At 54.3% G+C, this 13,759-nt stretch overlaps 1 protein-coding gene across 1 annotated transcript; it reads left to right on the top strand.

The window, feature by feature from the left end:
• The first annotated feature begins 349 nt into the window (after positions 1–349).
• On the top strand, positions 350–12,402 carry CKAP4 (cytoskeleton associated protein 4). The gene is made up of 2 exons (XM_002711443.5): positions 350–1,092; positions 9,946–12,402. The coding sequence occupies exons 1-2, from the start codon at positions 631–633 to the stop codon at positions 11,272–11,274; spliced, it is 1,791 nt and encodes a 596-aa protein (XP_002711489.5). The 5' UTR covers positions 350–630; the 3' UTR covers positions 11,275–12,402.
• Positions 12,403–13,759: the final 1,357 nt, after the last annotated feature.

Genomic DNA, 13,759 nt, shown 5'->3' with positions numbered 1-13,759 from the left:
CCTCCCGCGCCGCGCGCGCAGGTCTCGCACTTGCGCGGGCGGCTCGCACTTGGCCCCCCGCACAGGGTCGTCCCTGGATCGTGGCCCTGCGGCGCCCCCTGGCCACCCCCGCGTCCCCTCCCGCCCCGGAGTCCCCACCGCGGGCGACCCAGCCCCTCCGCCCGGCCACCTCGGCAGCCGCCCCCGGCCACCGTAGAACGCCCCCTCCCCCCCCACCGCGGCCACCTCCGCGGAGACCCCGCCGAGGCCCCAGGCCGGCCCCCGCAGCGCGCGCCCGGCCGCCTCCGCCTCCGCCGCCCCGCCCCGGCCGGCCCTCCCGCGGTGGGGTCGTGGCGGCGGGGGAGGGGCCCCTGGCGGGCCGGCGTGCGTGGCAGGCTCTCCCGGCTCGGCTCGCTCGGCCTCCCTTTCCCGGGAGGCGGGGTCGGCGCCGCGGCGGCGGCAGGCCCCCTCCTCCGCGCTCCTCGGCCGGCCTCCCTCTTCGGCCGCCGCTCGCTCCCTCTCTCTCTCTCTCGCCGCGCCGACGCCAGCAGCGCCCGCGTGCCGCTCGCCCAGCCCCGGGGAGCCCGAGCCGCGCGCACCCCCCGCTCGCCCGCCTCCCCAGTCCGCGGCCTGAGCCGCCGACGCGCCGCCATGCCCTCGGCCAAACAAAGGGGCTCCAAGGGCGGCCACGGCGCCGCGAGCCCCTCGGAGAAGGGCGCCCACCCGTCGGGCGGCGCGGATGACGTGGCGAAGAAGCCGCCGCCGGCGCCGCAGCAGCCGCCGCCGCCCGCGCCGCAGCCGCAGCAGCAGCACCCGCCGCAGCATCCGCAGAACCAGGCGCACGGCAAGGGCGGCCACCGCGGCGGCGGCGGCCGATCTTCCTCCTCCGCGGCCGCCGCCGCCGCCGCCGCCTCGTCCTCGGCGTCCTGCTCGCGCCGGCTCGGCCGGGCGCTCAACTTTCTCTTCTACCTCGCCCTGGTGGCGGCGACTGCCTTCTCGGGCTGGTGTGTCCACCACGTCCTGGAGGAGGTCCAGCAGGTCCGGCGCAGCCACCAGGACTTCTCCCGGCAAAGGGAGGAGCTGGGCCAGGGCTTGCAGGGCGTCGAGCAGAAGGTGAGTCCCTCCGCGCGCGCCCGGGGAACCGGCAGCCCGCCTCCCCCACAGTGTCCACCCGGCCGGCTCCGGGTCCCCCCACTCCCTGCTCCGCCCCCGGCATCCCAGGCCGTCCCCAAACCCCCTTTGTTAATGGCCGCGGAGGACGTTGGCCGGGATGGTGAGGCCGGGCCTGCCTCGGACGGGTGGGCCGAGGGCCTGTCACAGGCCGTTAGCGGTGACCTGGAAGGGAGCCGGCAGGCTCGGGGAGCCCATTCCTGTTGGATGAGGCCCCGGAAAGGAGGCTGGAAGGGAAGCCAGCGCATCCCTGGAATGCTGGGGCCAGGCCGCGCCTTAGGGTTGCCAGCGGGCGCCAGCCGAGCGAGCCGAGCCAAGGGCAGCGAAGGCTGGGGTTGGCCAAGCGCGGGGGAAGCGTCCCTTGCCCTCGGGTGGCCTTTTTGCACCGGCGAGTCGCTGTGGGCCTCGGGAGCAGCCCTGCCTCGGCTTTGGAGGAAAAGGAAGCCAAAAAATATCGGGTCATGCTGGTGAATAATTCTTTTAGACACTTCTGTACGGTGATGAGAGGCCATGCTCACACAGGACCGGATCCTTGGGGCAGCCTTGGGGCGCACCGAGCACTGACTGTTTGGACCCCATTTTCCAGAGCAGGAAAACTGAGGGTTAGAGAGAGAAGTGACTTGATAAAGACCCCAGCCCGCGTGAGAGCGTCTGGGCACTGTTGTGTCTGTGTAGGGTCTAGAGGGTCGGTTTGGCCCGCAGATGGACCCAGCTCCCAGGGCACAGCTGCTCGGCTTTGGCCCTTGTGTTTTCCCTAGACCAGGTGGGCCCCTTCGGTGTCATTCCCTGTCCTCTGGCACCCACTGGCGTCCTTGCTCCATGGAAGTTGGTTGCAGTAGTGAGACAAAAAGTCCCGCCACTTCTGAGGCCGGAACCGCTACGTCCTTCTCCCGGCGTGCTGCCTGTCCTGCCAAGTTTCTCTACTTTCGTTGAGTGTGCAACACTAGGAGTTTCCTCTTCAGACTGGCGGAGCAACTGGCATGAGTCAGCCTGCTAAATGCTGCCGGCGAAGGGAGGTGACTTTTCTAGGGGAATTCGGTAGGCAGTGCTGCTTTGCCTAATCGTGAATGTCAGCTCATCCTTAAAAAAACAGACATACTGCTGGAGTGGCAATCACTAGCTTCTGTGTTTTCCCTTGGTTCACCCACCCAGATACTAATCACTCATAATATTTATTGACATCTGATAGTCAGATGGCTCCGTGTAGGCCCGGTGGAGAGTGCAAAGGAACAAAAGTCACAAATCGTGTTTGGGAAGCGGCCAAGACGTAGGTGTCCGTTGAGCAGGCTCAGGAGAGGGAGGGTGTGGCAGGTCCTCTGGCCTGTGTCCTGGTGGCCAGGACTGTGCCAGCCACTTAGTTGGCCATCAGCCCGTGTCGACAATGACGAGAGAAGGAGTGGAGGGCACACAGGCGGGGGCGCTGTCTTGGTCAGATCTGAGGAGTGGGGGATGGCTACCTTGCCTGTGCAGGGCAACACTTAGCAAATGGTGAGAGGGGAGATTGGAAGTGAGGCCAGAATGGGAGAGGGTCTTGAATTCAGGTTGAAAAAATGAGGCTTTTTTGTTGTTTTTTCAAATCATGGGTGTCTCTCCCTCACTCCTTCCTTTCCTGTTGTCACCAGAAAGAACCATCACGGCTGAGTTTCCTGTCCACACGATGTCAGGAGTCCTCAGGGCTCTAGCGCTGTTGAAATAGCCACTACTTTTCTTTTCCTTTCTTTTTTAACAATAATTTTTTAAAAAGATTTAATGGAAAGGCTGTGTGGCAGAGAGAGGGAGAGACACAGAGGGAAAGGTCTTCCATCCACTGACTGGTTCATTCTCCAAATGGCTGCAGGCCACGACTGAGCCAGGCCGAAGCCAGGAGCCTGGAACTCCGTTAGGGTCTCCTGCCGAAGTGGCAGGGACCCACGCACTTGGGCCACCTTCCACTGCCTTCCCAGGTGCATTAGCAGGGAGCTGGATCAGAAGCAGAACCTCCAGGACTCAGACCTGCCTGCTGGTACGGATGCCAGTGTGGCAAGCGGTGGCTTAACCTGCTGTGCCACAATGCTGGCCCCTAGCTACCTTTGTTTTAATTTAGTAATATAATCAAGCTGCTACTTACCGCCTCAGATTTACCATGCGCCAGGCATTGTGCTAAACACACAGCTGTGCATCTCTTTGGACTCTGACCATAGCTCCAAGAGATAATCAGTATTGCTTAGCCTTTTGTAGACAAGGAAGATGAAGCCAGGTACCTGTGGTTACCGAGCTCATCTGTGTTGGGGCTAGACTTCAAGCTGCAGTCTAAGTCCTGGAACTGTTAACCACTCTGCCATTGACTTCATTCTCTCTCCCAGCCTGAACCTAGTAGGTGCTCAGAGAGTATTTGTTCTGTTGTCTTAAGAATGTGCCCAGAACAGCGTTGGGGTTTGCTGCAGTGTGCGGCCACTTCTGTCACATCTTTGGGGTGAGCAGTATGGGTATTGTGCATGGAAGGGCCAGTCCTGGTTGTTTGTCCGAAACCCAGGTTTGAACCGTTTTGCAGCTCTGGACTTGATGGGGGTGGGGTGGGATTTGGTTCTTGGCAGAGAAATTACTCGGTGGTAGTATTCATAGTCAGGTTCCCTGTGGCCAGGTGTTCTGTCATGTGCTTCATAGCCCTCATTTCAGTCTTCCCAGCCACCCCCGAAGCAGGTCCCACTTCCTAGCAGCATTCCACAGGTGAGGGGGCTGAGGCGAGCTGCGTGTTGCTTCTATTCCAGGGGTCATACACAGATCCCAGCTGGTGCCTCTGGGGCTGAAGTTAGAGTAGGGCGTGTGCCTGGTCTCTCTTGTTTTCCACACTTTTTTTTTTTTTTTTAAAGAAGTTTTGTTTCTTTTTGAAATTTGTTCAAAGGATCCAGAGAGAGAGAGAGAAATCTTCCATTCACTGGTCCACTCCCGAAACGTCCACACTAGGCTGAAACCAGGCTCCAGGACTCCACACAGGGGGCAGGGGCCCGGGTGCTTGAGCTGTCATCCGTTGCGTCCCAGGATGCATTAGCAGGAAGCTTGATTGGAAGCTGAGGTGGGACTCCAGTGCAGAACTCCTATGGGAGATGCGAGCGTGCAAGCAGAGGCTTGGCCCTCTGTACCACAGTGCCTGCCCCCAGATGCCTTTGGTCCTAGAAAACGGCCAAAGTCACTTAAATGCACAGGCAGGGAGGCCGGCTTGTCCTTACCCAGGAGTTCATCAGGCGTCGGTTCGTCGGTCCAGGGCTTCAGAAGATGCTGGAGGTTTAGCTCTGGGTGCTCTGGAGAGCCAGTTTTTCCTGGCAAACCCAGGGTGGCATCCAGTGGTTGTAGGTTCAGTTCTGATGGGGACAGTTCATTGAGACTATTGGCTTTTGTGGACCAGTGAGTTCTACGGTGGGATTTCTTTGCTTTCTTGCCGTAGTTCCCTGGACAAGGAGGCAGGGCAGTGGGTGTTGGCCGCCTCACTTCCAGGCACTCAGTGAACCTTGGGCACGCCCTGGCTGTGCATATCACAGGGTTAGAGCTCACGTTGTGAAGCCAACCATTCTGGCATCCTGATGCTCAATTCCACCACTTACCAGGTTCCTCATTTTTTTTTTAAATCTTTTTTTTTTTTTTTTAAGAATTATTTATTTGAAAGACAGAATTACAGAGAGGGGTAGAGCCAGAAAGAGGTCTCCCATCCACTGATTCACTCCCCCAAATGACCGCAACGGCCAGAGCTGAACTGATCCAAAGCCAGGTGCCAGGAGCTTCTTCGGGTCTCCCGTGCGGGTACAGGGGCCCAAGGACTTGGGCCATCTTCTGCTTTCTCAGGCCATAGCAGAGAGCTGGATCAGAAGAGGAACAGCCGGAACTTGAACTGGTGCTCATATGGGATGCAGGCGCTGCAGACTGGGGCTTTAACCTGCTGTTCCACAGCGCCAGCCCTGCCCCCAGGCTCCTCATTTATAAAATGGAGATCAGGGGCCAGCGCTGTGGCGCAGCGGGTTAACACCCTGGCTTGAAGTGCCAGCATCCCATATGGGCGCCAGTTTGAGGCCTGGCTGCTCCACTTCCGATCCAGCTCTCTGCAATGGCCTGGGAAAGCAGTAGAAGATGACCCAAGGTACCCGCGTGTGAGACCTGGAAGAAGCTCCTGGCTCCCAGGTTCAGATTCGCGCAGCTCCGGCCGTTGCTGCCAGTTGGGGAGTGAACCATCGGATGGAAGACCGCTCTCTCTCTCTGCCTCTTCTCTCTCTGTGTAACTCTGACTTTCAAATAAATAAGTAAATCTTTAAAAAAAAAAATGGAGATGAGAGGAAGCTGCCAACCTGAGATGAAGGTGAGGCTGTAATGAGGTGCTGTCTTTGAAGTGCTTTGCAGAATTGTTGGTACCTAGAAGGTGTCCCTTTGAATGTCAGCCATTGCTAACACCCATACCCTCACCACTGCCCCAGCTAGCTGTGAGCTCCGTGAGAGCAGGGAGCCTCTCCCAGCCATTGTGTTATTCCTGGCATCTTGCCCAGTGCCCGTCTTTTAGTGGGCATCCTACATATGTTGGGGGACAAATACACCCAATTTCATATCGATTGTAATGAGTCCCTTGTACCTGAACAACTCACAGTGCCCTCAAGTCGGGGGACACTGGCCTTTGTGTAATGTAAGGGGTTGGTTGGTTTGATGTTATCCCTGATTTCTGACCTAATCCCTTTCCTGGCCATTTGTAAAGTTCCTACCCAGGTTAGGGGTGACAGGAATCAAAGGGGGAATGAACCAGCTCAGTGTTTACCAGGCTAACCTCTGAACTCATTCATTCTGTGGTTCATTCAGAAACTGCAGGATGAACGCCTGGCACGCCGCAGGAACTGTGTTCACCTGCCCACACCTCTGGGCTGGGTGCTGGGTGCTGGCTGAGAAGAGGCAGGCTGAGTGGTTTCATCGCTTGGTTCCAGAGGTGCCTTCTCGGGGTGTCTTTATGACGTGGGTTGTATGTGGCTAGGCAGGGGCACCGTCATTGTTCTGGAGTCCCTGAGAGCCTTAGTCCCATTTGTCTTCAGGTCACAGACTGAGCTGCACTTGAGAGACCTGGGAGTTGGGGAGCAGGTGGGACTTCTTTGTGCTCACGGAGCTGGTGATTGATGGGTGGCCTGGAGCTAGAGCCCAGGAGTCCTGCTCTCCTTCCTGTGGTGTTTATTTACGGTTTATTCCCTTGCTCTTCAGCATGGGTCTGAGGATGGTGCTAGCAATCTGCAGGCTCTGATGCTCCAGAATAAAGATTAAGCAGGAATGAAGGCAGTGGCTGCAATGCACTCACTGTGCCTTAGGCGTGGTTCAGGAACTTTACATGTACAATCATATTTCAGAAAGTTTATGAGAAATGGAATTAAAATTTATTTTGGGGGCTGGCGTTGTGGCATAGCAGGTAAAGCCTCCGCCTGTGATGCCGGGATCCCATATGGGTGCCGGTTCAACTCCCAGCTGCTCTACTGCTAACAGCCTGGGAAAAGCAGCGGAAGATGGCCCAAGTGTTTGGGTCCTTGTCATCCACTTGAGAGACTTGAAGGAAGCTCCTGGCTTTGCTCTGGCCCTGTCCTGGCCGTTGTGGCCATCTAAGGAGTGAACCAGCAGATGGAAGATCTCTAACTCTGACTTTCAAATAAATAGAATACATTTTTAAAAAAGTTTATTGGGCTACAAAAGTTTTTGAAATCCATGCATAATACTTTCATAATACACATTTACATGAGGTTTTGCAAGACCTCCCATATTTCAAGAAAGAATTATGTTTTGATTGTATTTTCTGCAAAATTTTTTTTAAAGATTTATTTGTTTATTTGAAAGGCAAAGTGGCAGAGAGAAGGGGAGAGACAAAGAGAGAGATTTTCCATCCACTGATTCACTCTCCAAATGCCAGTAATAGCCAGGGCTAGACCAGGCCAAAGCCTGGAGCCAAGAGCTCCATCCATGTCTCACATAAGTGGCAGGGTCTCAACCACTTGGGCCATCATCTAGTGCCTCCCAGGTGCTGGACTGGCAGTATGGAGCAGATGGGACTCAAACTGGCTCTCTGATATGTAATGGGGGCATCCCGAGAGGCTGCTTAACCCACTGCACCACAGCACCTGCCCCTCTACAGACTTTTGAAGTACCCCCATGTTTACTGACATAATCCTCACAGAAATAATCCAGTGAGTCTGGTACTGTTTTTGTCCTGTCCTGCAGCTGTTAGGCTCAGTAGCTTGCCCAAGACCATCCAGCTAGCAAGTGTCAATAGTAAGATTTGAACCTGGTAATATTTAAGCATAAACAAACGAAGACAACAAGATAATGAACCCAAGTTCCAGTAATTCAGTCTTGCCATTCTTTGTTACATTCTGCCACTACCCCTCCCTCCCTTTCTTTTTGGGTCGAGTAGAGCAGTGTGACTCCACACCCTCTGCCCTCTGTCTTACTGAGTGCCCCTTGGTCGGTCTTGTTTTCCAGCTGCTCTTGGCATTGGGAAATGGCTCAGGCCGTGTGCATGGCCACAGTGCAGGTAGAGGCCAGTCTGTCTTGAATCCAGAAGGTCCCTGGAGGTCAGAGCTTCCAAAAATGTTGGCAGCATAGGTCTGGGCACCCCCAATGAGCCCGTGTCACCATGGCAGATCCAGAGGGTGGTGAACTAGGAAGTGATTTTAAAATGAACCCTGGGCAGACGTATTGGTTCCCCCAAAGAATTTGAGGATTTATTTCTGATTAGTAAGGATTCCTTTCCTTCCTTCTGTTTTCTTTGTTTCTTTTAACAAAACACATACCACACCTAACAAAGTTAACTACAGTTCTGGAGTGTCACCTGATACTCAGTCCGCAGTCCTGTTTCCTGGGTTCATGCCCCCAGATGTCTTTTTAACAGTAGTTTGTTTGAATCGGGATCCGTATAAGATTCGCGTGTTATGTGTGATTGAAAAATCTCTTACATTCTTCTAATCTGTAGAAGCTTCTTTCTTCCCCTTGTTTACAGTGCCATTTGCTTGCTGAAGATGGTGGTCCTGTGTCCTGCAGAAGTGCCCACTGCATAGAATTTGTTGGTTGCAGGCTTGTGGTGTGATCTCTTGTGTGTTTCCTGTGTATCTGTGCTTAAACCTGGGGACTTGGTAGTTGGACCATTCTTTTTCTCTTTCCTTGTTTTCTTTTCTTGGTTTTATTTATTTATTTATTTTTTGGCAACAAAGCATTATAGGCGGTAGCTTGTGTCATGTCAGGACAAAGCCCAGGTATTAATCATATTATAATCCTCTCAAGTGTATTAAACCAACTCCCTTGGGTAGTTCCCGGGTCAGACCTGTTGAGGATAGAATTTATGTGGAAGGAAATGAGTGTCAGACAGGATTGTGATGTCTTCACTGAACCAGGTCTAACCCGCTGCTCACATTTTACAGTCTGGGCGCGGGAGGGGTGGGACAGTGACTCGTTCAGGCTTCCATGGCTAGAAGAGGTAAGCAGAGACCTGTACCCCTGCCTCTTGACTCCTAACCCAGTATATCCATGTGCCCCAAGAATATTTGGGTGGCTCTTTTGAGTTGCAAGGGCTAGAAACCAGCCTAAAGTGGCAGAGTGAGTGAGTGAGTGAGAGAGAGAGAGAGAGAGAGAGAATTGATTGGCACAAACTAAAAAGTTCCCAAGTGGATTCCTTCAGTTATAGTTGTATCCAGGGATGCAGGTTATGGCTTCAGAACTTGATCTCATCCTCTCTCAGGTCAGCTTCCCTCTGTACCAGCCTGATTCTTAGATTGGCATTCCTCATGTGCTAGTCCAAGCAGTCCCCAGCCACCCTCACCTTAAAGTTAGCAATCCCAGTGGGAAAAGACCCCCAGCTGCCCCACCTTCCCACCTGCACCCCAGTAACGCCTATAGAAGTCCTGTAATACCCTCGTTGCCTATCTTAGGCCCTGTGCCTATTCTCAGGTTAATAACAGTGGTTCCTGGTGGGATGGGCTGGAGGGAGAGCACTGTGTTATAAACCATCCCTGGAACACCTGGATCTCACAGTTGGTCCCCAGAACCACATGGACTGGGACAGGCGTTCAGCCTCTCCCATGTACTTGGAGTTTATTTATTTTATTCTTCTGAAAGAAAATGCTTTTATATACAGTTTCACTCCCCAAATGCCTGCAATATCCAGGGATGGGCCATGCTAAAACCAGAAGCCTGGAACTTACTCTGGGTAAGTAAGTTCCATGAAGGTAGCAGGGGCCCAACTATGTGAGCCGTCATCTGCTGCCTCCCTGGGTGTGCCTTAGCTGGAAGCTGGATTGGAAGTGGAGCTGGGACTTAAACCCGGGCACTCTGACGTTGGATTCAGGTGTCCCAGATGGTGACTTAATCACTGTCAGATGCACACCCCAGTGCGTAGGTGCAGTTCTTGGCTCCACCTTCTGACTCCACCTCCTGCTAATGCAGATCCTGGGAAGCAGTGGTGATGGCTCAGGTAAACGGATTCCTCACCCACAGGGGAGACCAGATTGAGTCCCTGGACCCTGGCTTTAGTTCTTACCCCCTTGCTCCTGGCCATTGTGGGCATTTGGAGAAGCAACCAGGAGGTGGGCTCTATCTCCTTGTTCACTCGCTCTCTAACCCTCTGCTTCTCGAATTAATAAATAAAAACTAAAAAAGGAAAAACAACACATGGACTGTATATGTTTCTGTGAAGGAAGCCGTGTTCTGGAAGAGAAGGAACCTGGAGGCCAACAAGGTGAAAAAAAAACCACAAAAATGCTGTGCCATGTGGAACTCATGGGCTCTTCTCAGCAATTAATATGTCCGTTTTGGTTACAGGTGCAGTCTCTGCAGGCCACATTTGGGACTTTTGAGTCTATCCTGAGAAGCTCCCAACACAAACAGGACGTCACGGAGAAAGCTGTGAAGCAAGGGGAGAGCGAGATGAACCGCATCAGCGAAGTCCTGCAGAAGCTGCAGAACGAGATCCTCAAGGACCTCTCGGACGGCATCCACGTGGTGCGGGACGCCCGCGAGCGGGACTTCTCGTCCCTGGAGAACACGGTGGAGGAGCGGCTCACGGAGCTCACCAAGTCCATCAATGACAACATCGCCATCTTCACTGAGGTCCAGAAGAGGAGCCAGAAGGAAATCAACGACGTCAAGGCCAAGGTCGCCTCTCTGGAGGAGTCCGAGGGGTACAAGCAGGATCTGAAAGCCGTGAAGGCAGCGGTGAAGGAAATGCAGGCCTCGGCCGAGGCCAGGGAGAGGGACGTGGAGGCCCTGAGGAGCTCCCTGCAGGCCGTGGAGGCCGACGTCTACACGGAGGTGCGGGAGCTGGTGAGCCTCAAGCAGGAGCAGCAGGCGTTCAAGGAGGCTGCCGACAAGGAGCGCCTGGCCCTGCAGGCCCTCACCGAGAAGCTTCTGCAGTCTGAGGAGTCTGTCTCCCACCTGCCCGAGGAGGTGAGGAGGCTCGAGGAGGAGCTGCAGCAGCTCAAGGCCGATGCCCGCCGGCCCGAGGAGGATGGAGGCCTCGGAAGCTCGGGTGCCTTGGAAGTGCTCCAGGAGAAGAGTCAGGGCCTGGACTCCAGGCTGCAGACCGTGGAGGACGGCGTCCACGCCGTGCAGGTGGCTGCTGCACACCAGACTGAGAGCCTGGAGTCGCTCCTGTCCAAGAGCCAGGAGCACGAGCAGCGCCTGGGCGCGCTGCAGCAGCGGCTGGAAGGCCTGGGGGCCTCCCCGGAGGCGGACAAGGACGGCCTGGCCAGCACCGTGAGGAGCCTGGGGGAGGCCCAGCTGGCGCTCTACACGGATGTGGAGGAGCTGAAGAGGAGCATGGGCGAGCTCCCCAGCACCCTGGAGTCGCTCCAGAAGGTGCAGGAGCAGGTGCACACCCTGCTCGGGCAGGACCGCCCCCAGGCCGCCCCGCTGCCTCCGCAGGACGTCCTGGACAGACTTTCTTCTCTCGACAACCTGAAATCCTCAGTGAGCCAAGTGGAGTCGGACTTGAAAATGCTCAGGACTGCCGTGGACAGCTTGGTGGCGTACTCGGTCAAAATCGAAGACAACGAGTTGAACGTGCGCTCGGCCAAGGGCTTGCTGGATGATCTGAGGAGAGACGTGGATAGGTTGTTTGTGCTGGTTGAAAAGATCTATGAGAAGATCTAAGGAGTTGTGTGTGCAGGCTGCGGATTTTAAGTCCAGTTTCTCATGACCAAAAAAAAAAAAGTGTTGTTTTCTCCCAAGGGCCGCCTTCCTCAGTTTCGTGTCCCCTCCCAAAGAGCAGGTAGATGCCACCTGAACACGACGGCATTGTGTTCCTGTGCCCGGTTAATTTATTTGCAGTTATTTCCCCATACTGTTGATTTCTTAAGTTTTCTGCTTCTGCTTTTGGGGGGTTTCCTGAAGGCCCAGCCCCACGCCTAGGAGGTGGTGCTTAGAAGGGATGTCCCTGACATCCTGGACAAGTGATAATGGCTCCAGCTGAGGGGTAACAGAAGCGGGTCAACTCCAACCGCAAAACGCCTGATGTCAAGTTAAACACGTGGGGGATGGGAGGGGCCTTTTCTCTCTGATTGTCTCTAAGGAAACTTCATTTCACTTTTTTTTTTTTTTTTTTTAATATGTTTGGCCAGAGTTTTCATGAGACACCTCTCACTTGTCTTCCACTTTAACCTGGTTAAAACTCAGATGTCAGCTCTGAGTCGGGAGGGGCTGCTTGAGGGGTGCCTCCAGCTCACGGGTGTCCTTTCCGTCGCGGACTCACCTAGCGATCTCAAAGGTAACTATGCAAAGAATCCAGACGGTTCTGAACGTGAGAGTGCAACACCCAGCGCAGTCCTCAGCGCCCCTCTGTCCCCACCCACAGGGGCAGCCCTTAGGAAGGGTGCCAGGAGTGCCCAGGTGTAGAATCCCGGAAAGGGCCGTGTTTTGGGTTCTTTCAGGAAGTGGATTATGCGAGCTGTCCACCAAGGCAGGGGATGTCTGCTTGGAGAACGTAGGCCAGAGCATTGTATTTGAACATGATGTCCATGTTGAGGTGCGCTGTCAGTGCAGGCCCCTCTGCCGGTGGGGTGTGTGCACTGCGATTCTGTAGTTGTTGGCTGTGTCCTTCCCCTTTGAACCGTATTGTTCTTTAATGGCTGTCTTGCCCTTCAAAAAGAAAAAAGAAAAAAAAAAAAACACTGAAAAGGAAAAGGAAAAAAAAAAACAGTTTGTTTAGTTTACTGTGAAATGAACTGTATGGCTTATTTACAGTATTTTTAATTCTTAATAAACACTTGAGCTTTGTTATGATTTTTCCAGAGTGGTTGCTTTCTGAGAATTTAGTAATGAGGATGTATTTTGTTAGTGTATTAGTCTGTTTGTCATTACTGTGACATAAAACCCGAGGCAGGCTGACTAGAAAGAAAAGAGGTTTGTGGTAGTGGGTAAAGCTGTTGCCTGCAGTGCTGGCATCCCTTATGGGTGCCGGTTCTAGTCCTGGCTGCTGCACTTCGATCCATGCTGTGGGCTGGGAAGGCAGTGGAGGATGGCCCAAGTCCTTGGGCCCCTGCACCTGCATGGGAGACCTGGAGGAAGCTCCTGGCTCCTGGCTTCGGATTGACGCAGCTCCAGGCATTGTGGCTATCTGGACAGTAAACCAGTGAGTAGAAGACCCCCCCCCCCCGCCTCTCTGTAATTCTGCCTTTCAAATAAATAAGTTAAAAACAACAACAACAAAAGGCTTATATAGCCATCAGTTCTAGAGGCTCGAATGCACGGCACTGGCATCAGCTCGGCCCCAGGGAGGCCCTCGTGATGAATGGCAGGGGTGCACGGGAGAGGGAGAGGTCACATCTGGGAACGGGAGGCCAGGCGGGTTCCGGCTTGACCGCTCAGGGATCCCACGTTCCCGTCCCAGGGAGTGTCGCCAGTAACCTAAGGTTCCACATCCTCTCCCAACACCACTGCTTGGGGGACGGAGCATCCAACACATGAACTTCAGGGGACAGATCATATCCAAACCACAGCAAGCAGTTTGCAATACTCAGGACTGGATAAAAGGTAAGATTTTAATGTTAACATTTTTTTTTTTTCAATCCTAAAACCAAAATGACCTGACTCTTGGGCCTAGAGGCATAATGTCATGGACACTCAGACTGGTTTGAGGTTTGCTGGTCTACAACTCTGTTGGCCTCAGCAGAGGATTTTTGTCCCTGACTACCTATTAGAATCTGCTGGGGGAGCTTTCAAAAAGTGCCCATGCCCAGCCCCCAAGGGTTTGGCGTGGTATGTAAAGGAGTGGCACCAGCGCCAGGATTGAGAACCAGGTCTTGGCCCTCTTGGCAACCTTCCGTCCAGGGACACGGAGGCACCCTTGTTTCCCTCACTTCCCTAGGCCGCCTTCCTGCTACCGCCTGGTCAGGACCGATGCTGTTTAATGAGCACCTGGTTGTTGCATACTGTGTGCCAGGTATTCTGCTGAGCAGCGTGTCGGCCTGTGTTGCTTCCTCCTCATCTCCCTGAGATATGCAGTCCAGTTCCTCTTTCACAAAGGTAGCAGTTCACCTAGAAGGGGTCGAGCAGAGATTGGAACCCAGGCCCTACTTTTTTTTTTTTTAAGATCTGTTTATTTGAAAGCTAAAAGTGGCCGGCGCTGTGGCTCACTAGG

The sequence above is a fragment of the Oryctolagus cuniculus genome, chromosome 11, assembly GCF_964237555.1.
Source record: "Oryctolagus cuniculus chromosome 11, mOryCun1.1, whole genome shotgun sequence".
NCBI lineage: Eukaryota > Metazoa > Chordata > Mammalia > Lagomorpha > Leporidae > Oryctolagus > Oryctolagus cuniculus.
Note: the sequence above shows the minus strand (reverse complement) of the source record. Positions and strands in the feature narration are given on the sequence as shown.

Bases quoted from the DNA above. Each gene is read 5' to 3' on its own strand.
- CKAP4 (XM_002711443.5), top strand. From the start codon at position 631: ATGCCCTCGGCCAAACAAAGGGGCTCCAAGGGCGGCCACGGCGCCGCG. The intron at 1,093-9,945 runs GTGAGTCCCTCC...TTTTGGTTACAG, and splicing joins TGCAGGGCGTCGAGCAGAAG to GTGCAGTCTCTGCAGGCCAC.